The following is a 19029-nucleotide window of genomic DNA, read 5'->3' on the forward strand; positions in this document are numbered from 1 at the left end:
GACAAATAATGGAAATGTGTTGAAAAGGGCTACACATATGTAACCCATATCAGATTGCTTGCTGTCTTGAGAAGGAGAGAGAGGGAGAAAAAGGTGGAACACAAGGTTTTGAAAAAGGTGAATGTTTTAAAAAAAATCTACCTTTGCATGTATGTAGAAAAATAAAACGAACGAGTAAATAAATAGAAATTTTTTTCTAAAACTAATTTTATAGAGGAAGAAATGGCTCTGAAATGGGAAGAAATTGGTCCAAAGATCGAAAGCCAGGTCCTCTGATTCCAAATGAACTGTGCCTTGTGTTCCTCGACAGAGACCTGCCAAACCTTCCAACTTTGGGGAGGTTTCCAAAGGGGTCTAATGTGGTTTCCCAGGCCCCCAGGAAGGAGAGAGGCCAGACTTTGTTAGTCCAAGAGAAGCCAAGCGGGACAATGGAAAGAGAAAACACGTCCATCCGGAGACCGGCGTGAAGCTACAGCCAGAGTGATAGAAAACAGCTTGTGGCAGAGGGAAAGCCTGATTTGCAGATCAGGTCTGGGCCCTGCCCCATTGGAAGCTAAAACAGAAAGAGGTTGGGGGTGTGGTTGCTGATTCAAGACAGCTGTGGCTTGTCCACCCTTGGGGACCTTTGCACTTTGCCCCTAGCTCCGGTATACCCTGGTCCTGTTTCTGTGGAGCCAGCAAAGTCAGTTTAGGCTCCCAGTAATCTAGAAGGGCCCTTGGAGCCAGGAGCGCCAGTGAGGACTGGACCGTCTGTAGGTCCCCCGCTCCTTTCAGCGGCCCCAGCCCAGCCCTTCTGACCTGGGGAGACCCGGAGGAAGTCCTACAGGGAGAAAGGTCGCGCCTGGCTTGGTCCGGCCTCAGCCACGGAGGCATGATGGTCCTGGCTGGCCTCTGGGCCGTCCTTCTGTGTGGTATGTGGATGACTTCCTCTTTCTTCCATTCAGGGGCAAGCAGACTGAGTGGGGAAGGATCCGGGAGTTGGGTGGCCTATGGTTCCCTACCTATTTCCACTCCTTTCTCTACTCCTCCATCTTTCTCGAGAAAACTGCTCCACTTGGGGAAAACTGATCATAGAAGTCTTAGAGCTAGTTGGTCCCTTGGAAGACAACTTGCCCAGCGCTCTCATTTTACAAATGGGGAGGCCGAGGTCTAGAAAGTAGAATGATGAAGAAACCTTTTTTCCTTTCTGTGCCAGCCGTACCGACTGGCACTTAATACCCTAAACAGGAAGCTTTGGTATAAGAGAAAGAGGACTGAACTTGTAGTCAAGAGACTCGAGTTCAAATCCTAACTTGGATATTTACTAAGACAGTAAATCTCTCAACATTTCTCCCACTGCAAAATCAGAGAGTTGGGCTGAATAGTACCCAAGGTGAGCTTGAAATCTTTGATTCTACCATATCCTACTTCTCTCTGTCTCAGTTTCCTCATCTGTAAAATGAAAATAATCGTACTTGGCGGCTCGCTTCTAGGCGTTGGGTGGAGAAAGTGCTTTCTAAATGAAAGGTGTTAGAGAAATCTGCGTTTTTATTATTGTTCCTGTTTTTCTTGGGCCGGTCCCATTTCCTGGATGGGTATGTTTAGCCCGGACAGTGTCCCGGCACCGGGGCTCGGAATAAGCGGATCCAGATCTTGTCAGTATGTGGCGATGGCACATTACTGACTCCCTGGAGCGCTTGGAATGATTGTATAAATGACCAGCTGAGCTTTGGGGCACCCGTTCACAGTGAAGCTCCCAGAATATGAGTTCCTACCTGGTGCCCATCACCGGGAAAAGAAGGCTCTTCATATGTGGAAACCTTGAAGCACTAGGGCAATGGAGGTCTCCCCAAGTTGTCACCTGTTTAAACTCATACTGGCCACACCCCTAATTTGTGCTCTCATAGACAAATCTGTTCCAAAGCATTTGTGGTTGAGGCTCTTGTGGGGGGAGGGAGGCTTGTGTTAATAGGATGACTCTGGCTAGTAGAGGGAAATCGGGACAGCTAGGTCCCAAAGGGAGGAGGGGATTGGGGGGATTGGGACAGCTAGACAGTGTTGAAGGTGGCACCAGGCTCGGAGTCGGGAAGATCTAAGTTCAGATGTAGCCTCAGACACTTAATTCGCTGTGTGACCCTAGGGGTAAGTCATTTCACCCTGTCTGCCTCAGTTTCCTCATCTGTAAAATGAGCCAGAGAGGGAAATGGGAAACCACTCTAGTGTCTTTGCCAAGAAACCCCCCCAAAAAGGGGTCACAGAGAGTCAGACAGGACCGAACCACAAAGTGGGGAACCCACTTTGGTGGGATTCACAGCTGGCCCGCCCCACTCACGCACTGACTCGGTCTCATCTGGGCGGCCCTTTATCCAGTTGACTTTGAAGCTTCAAGGGATAGTACAGATCCATTAGATAGGGGAAGATATCTTTATGATCTACCCTGTTATTTTATCAGGAGACCTTCTTACCTTGAAATCTTGGGCTGGGATGTTTTTTAACCTTTGCCCTGTTTTAAAAGGTTGCTCATTAAAAAAAAATAAAACCTCCACCTCTCCAGTGATATAGGCCTCATCTATCCCTTGAGCTTTGATCACAGTGGGGAACACCCTTCCCCACCTCCCCCTGAGACAGCTGGCCAACTTGTTCAGCCCATCTCCAGAGTCTGAAAAGGACAGGCTCTTCCCCTCCCCCCAATGCCTTCTGGGTAAATCTCATTCTTGAGATTTCTCCGGGTGGGAGAAAGAGAAACAGAGATTTGTATCTGGAAGAGATCATATAATCAGAGATTATCTGCAGCAGGGATCTCTCCCCACTCTTACGGAGGAAACAGCCCCAGAGAAAGGCAGTGCTTTGCCTGAGTTCCCACAGCCAGTGTGTCGGAACCATAATCTGAACTCAGATCTTCTGACTCTAGCTCTAGAACAGCTCCGTCCACACAGTTCCCAGATTAAAAAACGAGAAAGACCCGGCCGAGGGGCCGCGAGTGACTGTTTCTCTGGCTGTTTTCTAGCCTGTGTCCTAGGCCACCCAAAGCAAACAACATCTGGAGGAGAGGATATGAGAAACTGTTCCGTGACCCCACCGGTGAGGCTGACCCCCTTCCCAAAGCAGGGCCCCTCTCACCACGTGGCTTTCGTTGGCCCCTGTACTCAATGCCTCCCTTTCCAAGAGAATTCTCTCAGCTCCCAGACTCTCCCCTTTCCACCAGACTTGCTCCTGGTTTCCTGGCTCAGGGGCTCTGTTTCTGATTAACTGCTGGAGAATCAGTCATTACTCCCTAGAACTCTCTGGCTCCATCAATATCCCACCTCCAAAGGCACCCTGGGACGGGGGCGGGGGGAGATGCCACGGGGGCCATTTGCAAAGCTCAAGCCGAGGAGAGGCTATGGGGGGAGGAGAAAAAAATAAAGGGGATGGGGTGGGGGAAGGAAGAAGAGAGAGAGGGGGAGAGGGGGAAGGGGCAAAGGGAAGGAGAGGAAGAGGGAAAGAGAGGGAGATGGAGGGAGAAGGGAAGGGGGAGAGGCAAAGGGAAGAGGAGAGAGAGAGAGAGAAAGAGAGACAGAGACAGAGAGAGACAAAGAGACAGAAACAGACAGAAGCAGGGAAGAAGGGAAAGAGAAAGGGAGAAAGGGACAAGGGAAAGGAGAGGAAGAGGGAGAGAAAGAGAGGGAGAGATGGAGGGAAGGAAGGAGGGAAGGGGGAAGAGACAAAGGGAAAGAGAAAAAGAGAGAGACAATTGGGGAAAGAAGGAGGGAGGGAGGGAGGGAGGAAGAGAGGGAAGGGACAAAGGGAAGGAGAGGGAGAAGGAGGAGGGAGAGAAGAAGAAGAGAAAGGAGGGAGGGGGAAAGAGGAGGAGAGAGAGATGGCAAAGAAGGATAAAGAGACAAAGGACAGGAGGGAAAGAGAGACAGGAAGACGGAGGGAGACTGGGAGAGAAGAAAAATAGGGAAAGAAGGAAGGAGAGAGAAGAATGGAGGGAAGCCTAGAGTTGAAAGGAGAGAGCTGAAAACTAGCAGAGGAAGAGTAAGGGGAAGAATCCCTCAGTGCCTGCAAGGCCTCAAGGTGCTCCACAGGCACCAGACCAGGGCTGAGGTCTGCCATATGGCCCCGCCCCGCCCAACCCCCCATGTCTCTCCTGGTTCTAAGTGCCCAGCAGCAGCGGGCAGAGAGAAAGCTCTTGATCAACACTCATTTGTTTGAACATCATCAGTTGTCTGGGGATTAGGGTCAGTAGAGGAGGGGAGGGGAGGAGCGTTCTCGTTATGGAGATTGGAAAATTAATGGAGTCTTTCTCAAACCGACCCCAGGCATCCGGGCCATGGGCCAGTATCCAGATGTTCAGACTGCTCTCTCCTCCCCCCTCCCCCCAAAGAGCATCTGTATGGGCTCTTTTCCCTCCACGGATAATCCGGGATAAGGCCCTGGGAGATGACTCGATTAGGGGGCATAATACGGCCCATAACCCGGTGAAAGAGGGAGGGCCAGGCTGGCAGGATGAGGGGCCAGTAGCACAAACTGGTGCCAGGGAGGGAGGTCGGGGAGGAGAGGGCCGTCAACATTAGCAAAGGCTGTACAGAGGTTAGGGAGGATGAGCACATACTCAGGCCTTCCCAGGGCCTTTTTCTGTAGCCAGTTCCCCGCCCGCCCCCCCCCCTGCCCTGGGGCCCGAGGTTAAAGGCACATGGATCCATGTTAGGGCCCAAGCTCTAGCTCACCCAAAACCCTGTTTCCATCTCTCTCCCCGGGACTGTGGGGGGTGGGGGTGTCAGTATCTTCCAGTCACAGCTGTCAACACCACGGCCCGGCTCAAGAACCTTCGGCAGCAGATGGCATCTAAGCTTCTCGATGCCTACATCGTCCCCGACACGGACGCCCACATGGTGAGTGGCCGCCCCTCTCCCCGTCCAACGTTTGTCCCCCAGAGAAGACTCAAGAGGGTGAGGAAGGTCATGGAAGGCAGGCCACGGGGGCCCGGGTTTGCTGATTGAACCCCAAGGAGGCTGGAAAGTTACCTTCATGAATGAATAAATGAGCGAATGAATGAATGAAGCATTCATTGAGCGTTTGCTATGTGCAAAGCACTGTGTTAAGTCCTACATACAAATAGAAAAGCCGGCCGCCCCCGTTCTCAAGAAGCCCACGCCCCAACGAGAGAGAGAACCCTCGTCGCCATTTTCAGCTGCTGCCGGCCTGCGCTCTTTCACTGTTAAGCCTTGTCCCCGTGAACACTTTGCATGCTTTTGAGAGGTTCCCTTGTACAAAAGCCCTGCTTTAAGTGGTTTATTATTATTATTACTTCATTTTACATTTCCTAAACAATATTTTTGTATAATAAATCTGAATTCATATTTTTTTTAAAAAAAGAAATTTTCAGCTGCAAGAGAGAAGGAAAATGGGGCAGCTAGTTGGCACTCTAGTGGATAGAGCACCAGCCCTGAAGTCAGGAGGACCTGAGTTCAAATTTAGTCTCAGACACTTAACACTTCCTAGCTGGGTGACCCTGGGCAAGTCATTTAACTTTTCCAATTGCCTCTGGAAAAAAAAAAAAGAAGTAAGACAGAAAGGGCCCCCCCAATCTTTAGGGTTTCTGATGCTGAGCCATCTGACACAGCCAAGACCTTTGGTCTCAAAAATATTCTTTCCTGGGTCATCGAGTCATCTTCTTAAAGCTCAGGTCTGAACCTATCACCCCCTTACTTACTAAATATCAGTGGCTCCCTATTACTTGCAGGATTGCATGTAAAATCCAGTTTGGCATTTAAAAACTCTCCATAACCCGGCCCCTTTGTACTTTTCAGTCTTCTAATGACTTGACTATCGCTGCTCTTCTTGTCTCATCCTCTGACTCTGTGCCTTTGTTCTGGCTGAATGTTCTCACTCCTCTCTTTTACTTTTCCATTCCCCTAGTTTCCTTCTAGTCTCGGCTTCTGTAAGAAGCCTTTCCCAGTCCCCCTCCCTAAAATTACCTTCCATCCACAGCTTATGTATACATCCATGGTTGTTGCTGTGATCGCTTCCATTAGATGTGGCCTCCTTGAGATCTGGCGTTTTTGCCTTTCTTTATTCCCAGTGCTTAGTAGAGCAATACTGCAAGGGTTTATGGGTGACGATGCTGAGGAGGATGACTTTCTCTGCCAGACTGGTAGGCAGGTCGAGTAGAGACAGGGAAATTGGGGACAAATGGGGAATTGAGAGTAGTCTCAGCTCTAGGTCAACCAACAAGCATTTGTTAAGTGCTTGCTGTATACTACACACTGTGCTAGGCACTGGAGATATAAAGAAAAGTAGAAAATAGCCCCTGCCCTCAAGCAGCTTCCATTCTAGTAGAGAAGACTTCATGGCCATCAAAGGCATACGCAACACATGTAGAGAGGGGAAGGGTCAGATGGGTATGGGAGAAAGAGCCTCCTGGAAAAGGTGGGATTGGAGGGGAAGTCTGAAGGAAACCAGATAATTCAGAGAGGTTAAGGAAAGAGTATTCTGAGGTTCTGGGGGCAGCCGGTGTGATGTCCCAGAAATGAGAGAGGGAGCCCATCCCTATCTTCAGGTTGATAGTGAGGATTATTAGGCTCATCTTACAGATGTGGAAGCTGAGGCTCAGACAGATGAACTACCCTACCCAGGACTACCCAGCTAAAAAGTCATCAGAGCCGAGAACTGAATCCAGATCTCCTGGTACCTAGTCTTAACAAGCCTTCTGCAGCACCACGTCAAGGAAGGCTTCGTGGAGGAGGCTGTGATGGGAGGGTAGAGAAGAAGGGAGGGAAAAGGATGACTCAGTAGGCGGAAAATACATGAAAGTGTCCGGTTGCTTTTTCAGAGTGAGTATATTGCCAAGCACGATGAGAGACGCTGGTGGATCTCCGGCTTCAGTGGCTCTGCAGGTGATGCCTTCATCCTCGCCTCCCCCAGAATCCTTCCTGGCCAGTGGGGCACATCTCTCGGGCCAGCGTCCAGGCCCTCGAGCCCCTGACGCCCCTGGCTCAGCCTTGTCCGGGGTCACACGGATAGCAGCAGGGATGGGATTTAAAGCGAGATTCTCTGCCTTTAGAGCTCACGTGCTTTCCGCTGCATATTCTGCCTCCTACAAATAATGCAGCTCTGATTATTTTGTACTAAATGCTATTTTAAACATAAATCATTCACTTGGCACATTGAGGAAATCCAAGCCTCTTCAGGGCTAACATGGGCCACCAGGTCCTTACCTAGGATGGGAAATTTCATCAGGAAATTTTCCAGAGACTAGACATGAGAGGCTACAATTTCTCCCTATAGCTCATGGCCCTCTTCCAGCCTGCTCTATGTGGTCTGGCCCCAACTCCCTTGCCAGGTTCCGGCCACCACCTCCAAAGTCCTGTCCTTCACCCTCTCTCTCTTAGGCCCTGACCCCTGACCCATGACTCCATCCTCTTCCATGTCCCCACTTCCCTGTCCCCTCCCCAGCTCTTTTGGTTCCTGGTGAAATATTCCTAATATGAACTCTGCTGACTGCAGGACCTTACACACAGTAGGCAATGAACTGACGTGTTTAGTGGACTGAGTCGTATTATACGCCGGGTGCTATGGGTCCACGGAGACGAGCAAGGCCTGTCGCCCGCCCTCATGACGCTCACAAACTAGGAAGGGGCAAAGACATAGATAGAAAAGCAATTAAAACCAGGTAGGGCCATGAGTACTCTCAGGGAGGGACCACTGTGGCTTGGTAAGAAGGTTGGCGCTCCCAGATGATTGCCCACAAAGAAGAGAGGCTTTCTGTCAAGATCTTAAGTTATCACCCTGGTACCTTGAGCCTCAGTTTCCTCATCTGAAAAATGAGGTGGTTGGACCAGATAGTCTTTGAAGTCTCTTTCCCTCCCTGGGACTCATTTTTCCCATCTATAAAATAAATGGGTTGGATCTGGTGGTCTTTGAGGACCCTTTCAGCTGTAGACATGATTTTTGCTTTCCCTTCTGCTCCAGGAAACGCAGTGGTGTCCAAGGGGAAGGCAGCTCTGTGGACCGACAGCCGCTACTGGATTCAGGCCGAACGGCAGATGGACTGCAACTGGGAGCTGCATAAGCAAGGTATGGAGAAGAGGCGGGAGGGGCCCCCAAAGGCAGAGATTTTCAAGCCAACCCCCTGTGGCCTGATGTACTCAAGGAACGGCATCCACATGTCCCTTCTGACTGGGTGTCCCAGTACTGATATGCGGAGATCCAGGAGACCTTTGAACCCTTGGGTGCCAAGGCTCTACAGGTTATTTCCAAGAAGCTCAGGGTGTTTGGAAGAGGCCCTAAACTTTGGGATCGACCCCAAGAAAACGAACACTCCTCGCTCTTCCCCAGAGAGCTAGGAGAGTATAAGTTGCTCTAGGGTAGAGACTACCTCACTTTGCCTTTGCAGATCCAGCACCCGCCAAGAACCTAGAACACATTAAGAGATGCTTGTTGAATAACAGAATCCTGGGTTAGAAAGACCTCGAGGTCCAGGAGGGAGGGGGGTGGATGGCCTGCAGAGCAATCACGCTTATCTAAAGGGTGTTTGTTTCCCATTGGCTTTGACAGTTGGCACTTTACCCATGGCAACATGGATCCTGGCAGAGGTTCCAGCTGGAGGCCAAATTGGCTTTGACCCCTTCCTCTTCTCCATCGGTACGTACTTAGCTTTGCTCCGGGCACTGATGGTAGCAGGGGGGTTTCCAAGATACAAAATCCCGATTAGCAATGATTGGGAATATCTAGGGTGATCTGGGTGACAGCCCACACAGTGGGTGTGATACTGGGGCTTCTAAGCTCTCAGATCCTTGAGGAATACAGATGTCCCATCATAGATCTACCTAGAAAAACAATGGAGAATACCAGGTCCTCCAGTGTGTCTTTTGTGTCGACTATCGAAAAAGACTCGAGCAACAAAACAAAACATATCTGCCCCGGGGGAACAAAATGTCCCTTACAGGCTTCCACCGAGCTATCTCCCCCGCCTATGTCAAGATCATGCAAGAGAACCTTCCAGTCCTTAACATCTGGTAAAAAGGGAAAATACATACTCCCTAGGGTTCTTTAGCAAAGTCCATTCCCAGATGTGAGGTCCTCTGGGTACTAGCACTTTCCTTCCTCCTTCTGTGTAACTATCATATATATGCTTATATATGCAATTAGATTATAAGCTTGAGGGCAGAGCTGACTTTTCACTTTTGTCTTTCCACCCCCCACCACCTAGCACAGTGCCTGGCACATAGTAGGTGCTTGTGCTAATTGCATTAAGCCCCAGGAAACCAAAGTATTTTACATCCATTACCTCATTTAAGCCTCAGAGCTTCCCTGAGAGGTAGGTACCGTTATTATTCCCATTTTACAGATGACTAATAACTATAAAGTGCTTAGTACAGTGCCTGGCACATAGTAAGTGCTATATAAATATTAGTTAGTAGTAGTACTCTGAGAGGTTAAACAACAGGCCCATGGCTTCACAGACAGTAAAGTGTCAGAGGCTGGATTCAAAGTTTTACTTTTTACACAGTTACTAAGTATCCTAAGAGGTACCAAAACACAGTTCTTCCCGATTCCAGGCTGGGTCTCCTAACATCACGTTGCCTTTCAAGTAGGTGACGCCCACCAGCTGGAATGTATGAAGCTAATCAGAGATGCTAGGGATGGGCTGATGAGGAATCCTGATAGCCATTTGAAGCACTGGTCCCAGATCCCTGAAATGGATCCCGGTCCCGTGTAACCTTCCCAATTTGGAATCCTCAGTTTCCAACACTGGTGTTTTTAGAGAATTTTTCAAGTGCAGAACTCCCTCAAATTGGACCATTTGCAGGTGATTTGATCTTAGAAAATCATTTCAGTCAACTGGAAACCCCATATTGAGATTGCTCTTTATCACTTTTTAGGTAGATAAAATGGGGAGGTCTGCATATTTAGCTCCAGAAATTTACCTAAATTCCCCCTTCAGCCAAATAGAGGACAGCAAAGGAGAGAGTTTTGTTTATTTCCATCTTTTTGAAAAAAAAAAAAAAAGAGATGAGTTTAGTGAGTTGGATGTATGGCCCCCTTCCCAAAACTCATCACTCCTATGACCAATCTACTTGGGATACAGTTAGATCTTGATTTCTGGAGAAAATCTCACCTTCACTACAGGTACCGCCATACAGGGAGGACAGTTAGTTTGAGTCTGAGCAGAAGATTAAGGGAGCCCCAGCATGTCTAGACAAATAAGTGTTCTGTGGATACCGTGAGAAGGCACAATGCCCGCTGCCATGTTGTGTGGGCAGAGTACAGCCTGTAAGAAGCTTTGGGTGTGGCTTTGAAAAGGAAGGCTGGCTAAAGTGATTGCTGGCCACTTTCTGTTGGCCAGAGAGTTAAGTTTTTATTGAAAATCCCCAAGGATTACGGGCACTAAAGTACAAACTCATGTTGTGCAGACTTCTAGGTTATCAGTTCTTTCTCAGGAGGTAGAGAGCACCTTCTTTCGTAGGTCCTTTGTAGTTGATTAGTATTTATAATACTGAGAATAATTTGGTCATTCACAGCTACTCAGAACTGTTAACTACATCCAACGTTCTCTTGGTTCTGCTCATTTTACTTTTCATTATTTGCATGTTTTCCTAAAACCAAACACCTCATTATTTCTTACGGCACGGTGGTATTCCATCACAACCACATACCGCAACTCATTTAACCATTTTCCAATTGATGAGCAGCCCCTCAATTTCCAGTTCTTTTAAGAGAAATGATTGTTTCTCTCTGGCATTAATAACTAATTAAAGGTTTTTCCCCTTTTCCTCATCCAGAAATCGACCAGTGTGGGAAATCTTTCTCAAGGATTTGCCCAGGCCAAGATCTAATCAGACAGTAAAAGAAATTCTAAGTTTGGGCTAATGGGAGGATTCCTGCTCATTGTGGTTACTCAAACAGATCTGGGGAAATGTGGGTTTTCCCATTTGTCAGACAGGTGATATGGAAACTGATATCTCTTTGATCAAGATTTGGGTGATCCAAGTCACATATCCCCAAGACCCTCATTGGGCATTCTCTCATTAATTGTTGTTGGATTTTCTTTTCTTTTTTTTGGCTGAGGCAGTTGAGGGTTAAGTGACTTGCCCAGGATCACACAGCTAGGAAGTGTTAAGTGTCTGAGATCAGATTTGAACTCAAATCCTCCTGATTTCAGGCCTGGTGCTCTATCCATTGTGCCACCTAGCTGCCCCATCTCATTAATTGTTAACCCATCAGACTTGCCACCCTCAGGAACAACTGTTCTTTCAACGGCATATTAACTCTAAGGCTATCGCCTTGCTGGGTCTTTGGCATTCAAAAGTGTCACTTACTTCTTTTTATTAATAAATATGTTAGCCTTACTAATAAAATGATTAAATTATCCAGAAACTCTCAAACTTTTAATTTTCCAAATAATAGCTTTTAATTTTTCCAACTACATGCAAAGGTAGTTTACAACATTCATCTTTGCAAATCTTGTGTTCCAATTTTTCTCTCCTCCTTACTCCCTCCTCCCTCCCTTAGCCAATATGGGCTAAACATGCAATTCTAAACATATTTCCATATTTGTCACGCTGCACAAGAAAAATCAGATCAAAAGGGAAAATAGAAAATGGGAGAAAGAAAAACAAACAAATAAACAACAACAAAAAGGTGAAAATCCATTGCTTCCATCCACATTCAGTCTCCATAGTTCTCTCTAGGGATGCGCTGGCATTTTCCATCCCAAGTCTATTGGAATTCTCTAACTTTTTAAGCATCATACTTCACTACCACAAAGTGTTTTATAATTACTTTCTAGTTTGTCTTGGCAGATATACTCCCAGGTGTTTTATTCATTCAATAGTTATCTTAAATAAGGAATCGATTACTATCTTTTGTAAGCCCTGAAGTCAGGAGGACCTGAGTTCAAATCTGACCTCAGACACTTAAGACTTCTTAGTTGTGTGACCCTGAGCAAGTCACTTAACCCCGATTGCCTCAACAAAGAAAGAAAGAAAGAAAGAAATAGAAGTGGCTGTTTTGATTTCATTGTCTTCTCCTGAATTTGAACCCAGATCTTCTTTATCACCATAGTAGCCATCTATGGCTACCTAGTCAAGTTCTTTCTCTTCTGTTGACTAATTTTTTTAGTGACTTATTTACTGGCTGTTAACTTTATGTTAGAGTCCAGCTGTGCAACCTGGGTGTGGGGGATAATGCCTCAGGCTTCAGGTTTTTCAGGCTGTTGTTTTCCCAGTTCTATCTGGGAGCCTTTGACCTCTTGGTTCTTCCAAGCACAGGTGCTGCCTCTGCTCCTGGGGCTCACACCTTGATCTCTAAGTGACCTCAGGCACTCTTCTCCATCTCTGAGCCACAGCCAGGTCTCCAGCACTGCTGCACTGCCAGTGCTCTTAGTCTCTGTGGTCTCTGAGTGGCTGCAAGCACCAACTCGCCACCTCTGCCCCAGAACCAAAATCAAATACTCTGCTCTCCCGGGAGTGCCCACAGCCAGCGAGGCCCCTCTGCCACCACACCCACAGCACATGCTCACTCCTCTTAGCCACAGCCAAAGCCTGGAACTGTCTGGTCGGTCACCTGGGCCCCATGGCTAGCGTCAGTGGAGGAACTCCCCACACACACACATACACAATCTTCCCCTGATCAGCTGCCCAGGCCTCACACTCTCCAGGGGGCAGCCGTACAGCTATCCCCAGGACTTACTGTTTGCTGATTCAGCCCTCAGTGTATCTTCACTTCAGTCAGACCAAACCACCAATTGGAAGATCGTGTCTTTCCTAAATATTCTCCTGAGTTGTCTTAGACTAACTGACTGCTTTATCCCCAACTTTTAATTATTTCTGCCACACTAAAGTGAACCTTAAAGCACTTTAAAATTGTTTTTTTTTGGGGGGGAGAGTGAATTTGGGATACTCAAGTAAGTTTTTGCCTAAAAGCCATCTTCCCAGAAAAAGCCATCTTCCCAGAATCCTCTCCTGAATCCCTTTAGCAGTCTGGGAAAGCCTATAGATCCCTTCTCAGTAGGGGTTTTTAAGCACATAGAATACATAGAATTATAAAGTTAACCAGTTGTGGTAAAATGCAGTTATAATGAATATTTTTTTCTTAAAGTTCACAGACCTGAGCTGAAAAAAAAACCTTATATATAGATATATAATTTTTTGTAAAACAGTAAAAAACAAAAACAAAAACAAAAAAAAAATTTAGTTGCCACTGAAGGAGCTGAATGGTCCCTGGGCTTTTATTTGGAGAAAAAAGTTCAGAACCTCTTTTTACCATCTCTATCCCCCCACACAGACTTTTATATCTTGTATTGTCCATTAGAATGTAAGCTGGAGGAAGGGGGTTATCTTGCTTGTTTGTATTTTTCTCCTCAGCATTTAGCCTGGAATATAGTAAGTGCTTAATAATTGCTCTAACCTTATTTATCTACCCATATCTCTCTATCTGTCTTATGTGAGAATGATCTAGCTGGGGTAGCTGGGTGGAGCAGTAGATATAACACCTGCCCTGAAGTCAGAAGGACCTGAGTTCAAATCTGGCTTCAGATATATATATATGTAAAATCCTGAACCTTAGAGAGCATATGAAACATTATATATTACGTAGAATGTTATATACTATATAGAACATTAAGTGCTTTACAGAAGTGATCCCTCTTCTGCCATCAACTATGGATAGTTTCTGTCTCCGCCATTAGTCCCCTTGTCTGCCATAGGGATTTTACAAGGTAGATAAATTAGGGGGGAGAGGGGAAAGAAGAATATCTTTCCTTTGGGAACTCCTAGGTCTGAGTCCTGGTGCTGTCTTTGGCCTTCCCCATGGGATCAGTCCCATTCCCTCTATAAACATCAGTTTCCTCATCTGTAAAGTGGGTACACTATAATAATGCCCCAATAGCCAGATTCTTGGGGTTGCTAGAGGATCCCATTGGATAACGTATGTCAACATGTTTTCTAACCTATAAAGCTAATTTATGTAAAAGATGATTTTACGGTTCTTCACTAGCTTCATTCTTTTCCCTAAGTCCAGCTCTAGGTATAAGGGAGCCTGGGCAGGGAAAGGAGTGGAAAGAAGGGCACCAGGCAGGACATAACTTCCTCCTTTCTCTCCTCAGACACATGGAAGAGTTTTGAACTTCACCTTCAAGGTTCCAACAGAAGCCTGGTGCCCATCACAGACAATCTTGTAGACCAGGTTTGGGGGACGGAGAGGCCTCCTCTTCCCAGTCAGCCAATTTACTACCTCCAGGAGAATTTCACAGGTATTCTTAGTTTCTCTCTCTCTCTCTCTCTCTCTCTCTCTCTCTCTCTCTCTCTCTCTCTCTCTCTCTCTCTCTCCCCCACTCCATCTGCTGCACTATCTAACTGCCCCTTGTCCTTCTTTCTTGAAGAGGGCCATGCCATCTATAAAAAGCATTAAATCACAGTGAAAATAGCTGAAGAAATATCACGGAGAAAATGGAAGTTCAGAAAGAGCAATCGTTGAAACGCTTATTGAACTGAAGGTTAATCCTTGTGTCAGAGGCTCCCTCTCTCTCACCCACAAAGGGCATGGGTCATCTCGAGATTCTCTCATTTCTTTCTGGCTCATCTGACCCTATTTTGCCCTTACCCCCAGTGATCCTTAAGTGAGTTGGTGTTTCCCCCGAAAGGTGGCCATTGGCTCCCTTACAAGCGCTCAGGCTAACAAGACACCAAACAGAAAACTTGCGACTTGTATAAGAAAGAACAGAGAATCGAGTAATACCTGAATCCAGAGAGAGTCAAACGAGACACTCCTCTGTTCCTGGTGGTGCTTCCCTTTTCAGGTCCTACACAGTCCCTATGACTCACAGAATTTTTCTGAACAGGGCACGGCTGTAGGGAGAGGTTGGGGCTGACTTCTCTGCCAGCTGCAGAGTCTTTATGGTACTTCCCCCAGTCCTAGGTCCATGTGGCTCAAGCTCTTGGTTATGTCTTCCTATCTCTCTCCCCTTAGTTTGGCTTCCAGGCTCCAGTCCTGGCTAAGCCAGAACCTCTCTTATCAGGGCTCCCTTTCTCCACAGCCAGTTGTCCTCTCATGAAATCTCCCTTTGACCACTCTGACCCCCCCCCCAGTCTCATGAAGCACAGGCGGAAATGGAAGGCCATTTGAATCAGGGATCTCTGCGGGGAGACAGGAAGGGGCAAAGCTCCGTCTTGACCTGTGTCGCCCCTGGGAGATTATGAGCCACTCTGCGATCCAAATCATCCTTGTAAGGGAGAAAACTTGTGGCCTAATTGTCTCACGTCACTGGCAAAGAATTAAAGAGCAATGCTCTGGTTGCCCACAGTGAGTACTTACTCCGAGCTTTCTCCTAGCCACGGAGACAGGCTGGCACCGAAGCATCCAAATTCCCCCGCCTTTCCCGGGCAAACCGGTGGAGGTAAGCGTCTCGGCCCGGGCTTAGGGTGACCAGGGTCAGGGCTCCATCTAGGGCCCTGGCTCCGGGGTCAGCCTGTGACTGGGAAATGGCCCCATGGGAGTAATTTTTAACATGTCATGCCTTTTAACTCCTCTAAGTGATGACACTAAGCAGGAACGGAGCCAGGCTCCCAGTTATAAATGACTGTGTCCCAGCCTGCACTAGAGCTCTAACTGACTCACCAAGGGAGTGCCATCCCAGCAGGCTCCTCCGATAATCTTGGGCCTGCTTGGATGTGAGGAATATCACAAGTCTCCTGAGTAGGTGAGAGTCAAAGAAGGGGGCGGGGACAGATTTCAAAATACCAGGTGTGATGTAACAAGTTCACACCTTCCAGCTTTTGATCTGTTAGAAATTGGATTCCGCAACTTGAAAACTTCTTCTTTCTGCATCTTAAAATAGTTTTCCAGAGAAAGCCCGCCAGGCAGCAGCTGATAAAGCGGAAGTGAACCCCAATGGCTGTGGAATCTGGAGCTAGCCGGGCAAGGGCTTCCTTCATCTCCCTCCTGGGGGGATCGAGCCAAATGGAGTCAGGGCTTGCACGCTGGCGGCAAGGGGAGAGGGATACGGAGGGGGAAGCCTTTGGGACCGGCCTAGGGAAGAACTCCCAGAGAAGGAAGGCCTTTTAGGGCGGCCGCTTGCGGTTTTCTAATAGAGCTAACTTGGGGATGAACCAAAGTTAGGAAGAGGGAATCATCTGCAGGGTTAAAAGAAAAGGAAGTTCTATGTAGGGAAGCTACCTGGGATAGATAGCTTGATATATAGTTACATAAATAGACAGAAGAGAAAGAAAGAAGAGAAAATAGATAACTAGCTAGACAAAATGCAGTAGAAAAATAGGCAGGATGGACGGGCAGAATGCAAAGGGAGACACAATAGAGAGAGAGATAAATAGAATAGACAGATGAGATAGTGAAATAGAATAGAAAAACAGAATGATAGGGTAGAATAGAAAATAGATGACTAGATAGACAAAATAAGGCAGAAAGATAAGCAGGATAGATAGAACAGATAGAGAAATAGAACTGACAGAATAGAAAATAGATAATGAGCTAGAGTACAGATAGGATAGACAGACAATAGAAAATGGACAAAAAGAGAAATAGAATCGATAGAATAAACAGAATAGCTAGAATAGAACAGAAAACAGATAACTAGGTAGACAAAATGGGGTAGAAAGATAGGCAAGATAGATAGAATAGATAGAGAAATAGAACTGACAGAATAGAAAGATGGAATAGAAAATAGATAACAAGATAGACAAAATAGGATAGAAAGATGGGGTAGACAGACAGAATAGAAATGGACAAAAAGAGAAATAGAATCGATAGAATAAACAGAATAGCTAGAATAGAACAGAAAACAGATAACTAGGTAGACAAAATGGGGTAGAAAGATAGGCAAGATAGATAGAATAGATAGAGAAATAGAACTGACAGAATAGAAAGATGGAATAGAAAATAGATAACAAGATAGACAAAATAGGATAGAAAGATAGGCAAGATAGATAGAATAGATGGAGAAATAGAACAGATAGAATAGAAAGAAGAGATAGAATAGAAAATAGACAACTAGATAGACAAAACAGAGTAGAAAGATAGGCTAGACAGAATACAAAGGCAGAATAGATAAATAAATAGATAGGGTAGAATAGAAAATAGATAACTAGACAAAATAGAGTAGAAAGAGAGAATAGACAGAACAGAAAGAGAGAGAGAATAGAAAATAACTAGATAGACAAAATAGAGTAGAAAGATAGGATAGACAAACATTATACACGGATAGAATAGAAAACAGAAAAAAAGAGATAAATAAAATACAAAGACAGAATAGACAGAATAAACAGAATAGATAGAATACAATAGAAAATAGACAAAATAGAGTAGAAAGATAGACAGAATTGAGAGAGAAATAGAACAGACAATAGAAAGATAGAGATAGAATGGAAAATAGACAATTAGATAGACAAAATAGAGAATAGATAGATGAATAGAATAGTAAGAATAGAGAAACATAATAGGATAGAATAGAAAATAGATAACTAGATCGACAAATTAAAAAGACAAAGTAGAAAGACAGAATAGAAAAATGGAATGCATAGATAGATGAATAGATATATAGGCAGACAGAATAGATAAATAGACAAGTAAAATGAGGAATATTTATTAAAAACTCACAATGTGACAGGCACTATACTAAGCCATTCATTTTTATTATATTCACTTCCTCTAACCATTTCTGTTTTGAGTCTCACTTCTGAATAGTTTTAATAGCGAATACAGATCACGTAGAGAATTACCGGGAACGCTGCCACAGTGAGTGACTTGCCCCAAAATACACAGCCAGGATGTGTCAGAGGCAGATTTGAAGGCAGGTCTCCCTACTCCAGGCCCGCTCTCCGTCCCCCGCAAGGCGCTAACTGCCTCGGTCTCCCAAGAGTTCTCTCACAAGGGAGCTCCCCACATAGCGAGCTCGCAAGTACAGCCCAGATATAGACTCCTGGGAATACATGAATAATACTGTGATTTACTTCATCTGCTGTGGAGAATTTCCAGGGTGAGAATAACCCTCCACGAACATAAACCACAAGTACATGTGTATAAATAAATATGCCACAGAACCGAAGAAGGTAAAAATTTGTTGGCTTCGGAGTCAGTCCTGCCCCTGACTGTGTGACTGTGGGCAAGTCCCTTAACCTGTCAGGCCTGAAACTCTGATCTGCATCAGTGGAGGGAGTTTCCATAACAGGAGATCCATTCACGGTTTAAAATCCCAAGCTCAGGCCAAAAATACAAATTCTATTGGGTGTGTGGGTGTTCATATTTGCCTAGAGAAATCCCAGAGACTGGACATCTTTATGCTTGAGTCTTTATGACTGCGACTCTCCACTACCACCTAGTGACAGCATGCATGTATAGCAGGGCCAGTTACTAAAGGGGGAAAATTTGGCCTTCAGTGTCGACAGCATAAAACTGTCGCAGACAATTAATACAGAGCTCTGCAAAGCTGTTATTGGGTTATTGGGTCATTCAATAAACATTAAGGATTTTTAAAGCCCTGTTCTTGGTTCTTGGAGAGATACCAAGTTTCTCTAAAAGATGGTGTGGGGGAGCACTGGCCCTGGAGTCAGGAAGATCTGACTTCAAATCTGGTCTCAGACACTTAACACTTCCTAGATATGTGACCCTGGGCAAGTCACTGACCCCAGCTGCCTCGGCCAAAAAAAGGATCTTTAAGATGGGGGGAAAAATAAAAGATGGGGGGGATGTAGAGGACCAGGAAGGATTCAAAAAGAAGGTGGCATTTGGATTGGGTTTTACCAGTTGGGAATTCAGTAGAGGAAGATGAGAAAGGAGAGAGTTCCAGGAATAGGGAACGACATCCCCAAAACCAAAGGCAGGAGATCACAGGCCATATTTTGAAGACAGAGAAGACTCCAGTTTGACTGCTATGTAGATTGGAGAGAAGGAATTACAAATCTGGAAAAGACAGGCTGAGGTCAGATTCTGGAAGACCTTGGAGGCTGGGCTATTTGAAATGTGTTCAGAAGACAACAGGGAGCCATGGAAGATTTTTGAGCAGGGGAGTGACATCAGCATCTCCATGCTAATACTTGAACATTTCAGTGA

At 46.0% G+C, this 19029-nt stretch overlaps 1 protein-coding gene across 1 annotated transcript in view; it reads left to right on the plus strand.

The window, feature by feature from the left end:
• The first annotated feature begins 601 nt into the window (after positions 1-601).
• XPNPEP2 (X-prolyl aminopeptidase 2) overlaps positions 602-19029 on the plus strand; it is a 42673-nt gene continuing 24245 nt past the window's right edge. Inside the window, exons 1-7 of the mRNA XM_012553241.3 lie at positions 602-911; positions 2987-3060; positions 4746-4856; positions 6797-6860; positions 7936-8040; positions 8521-8607; positions 14072-14218. Coding sequence (XP_012408695.1) covers positions 872-911; positions 2987-3060; positions 4746-4856; positions 6797-6860; positions 7936-8040; positions 8521-8607; positions 14072-14218 — 628 coding nt within the window. The 5' untranslated portion in view covers positions 602-871. The remainder of the gene's footprint in view (positions 912-2986; positions 3061-4745; positions 4857-6796; positions 6861-7935; positions 8041-8520; positions 8608-14071; positions 14219-19029) is intronic.

Source organism: Sarcophilus harrisii, chromosome X, assembly GCF_902635505.1.
Source record: "Sarcophilus harrisii chromosome X, mSarHar1.11, whole genome shotgun sequence".
NCBI lineage: Eukaryota > Metazoa > Chordata > Mammalia > Dasyuromorphia > Dasyuridae > Sarcophilus > Sarcophilus harrisii.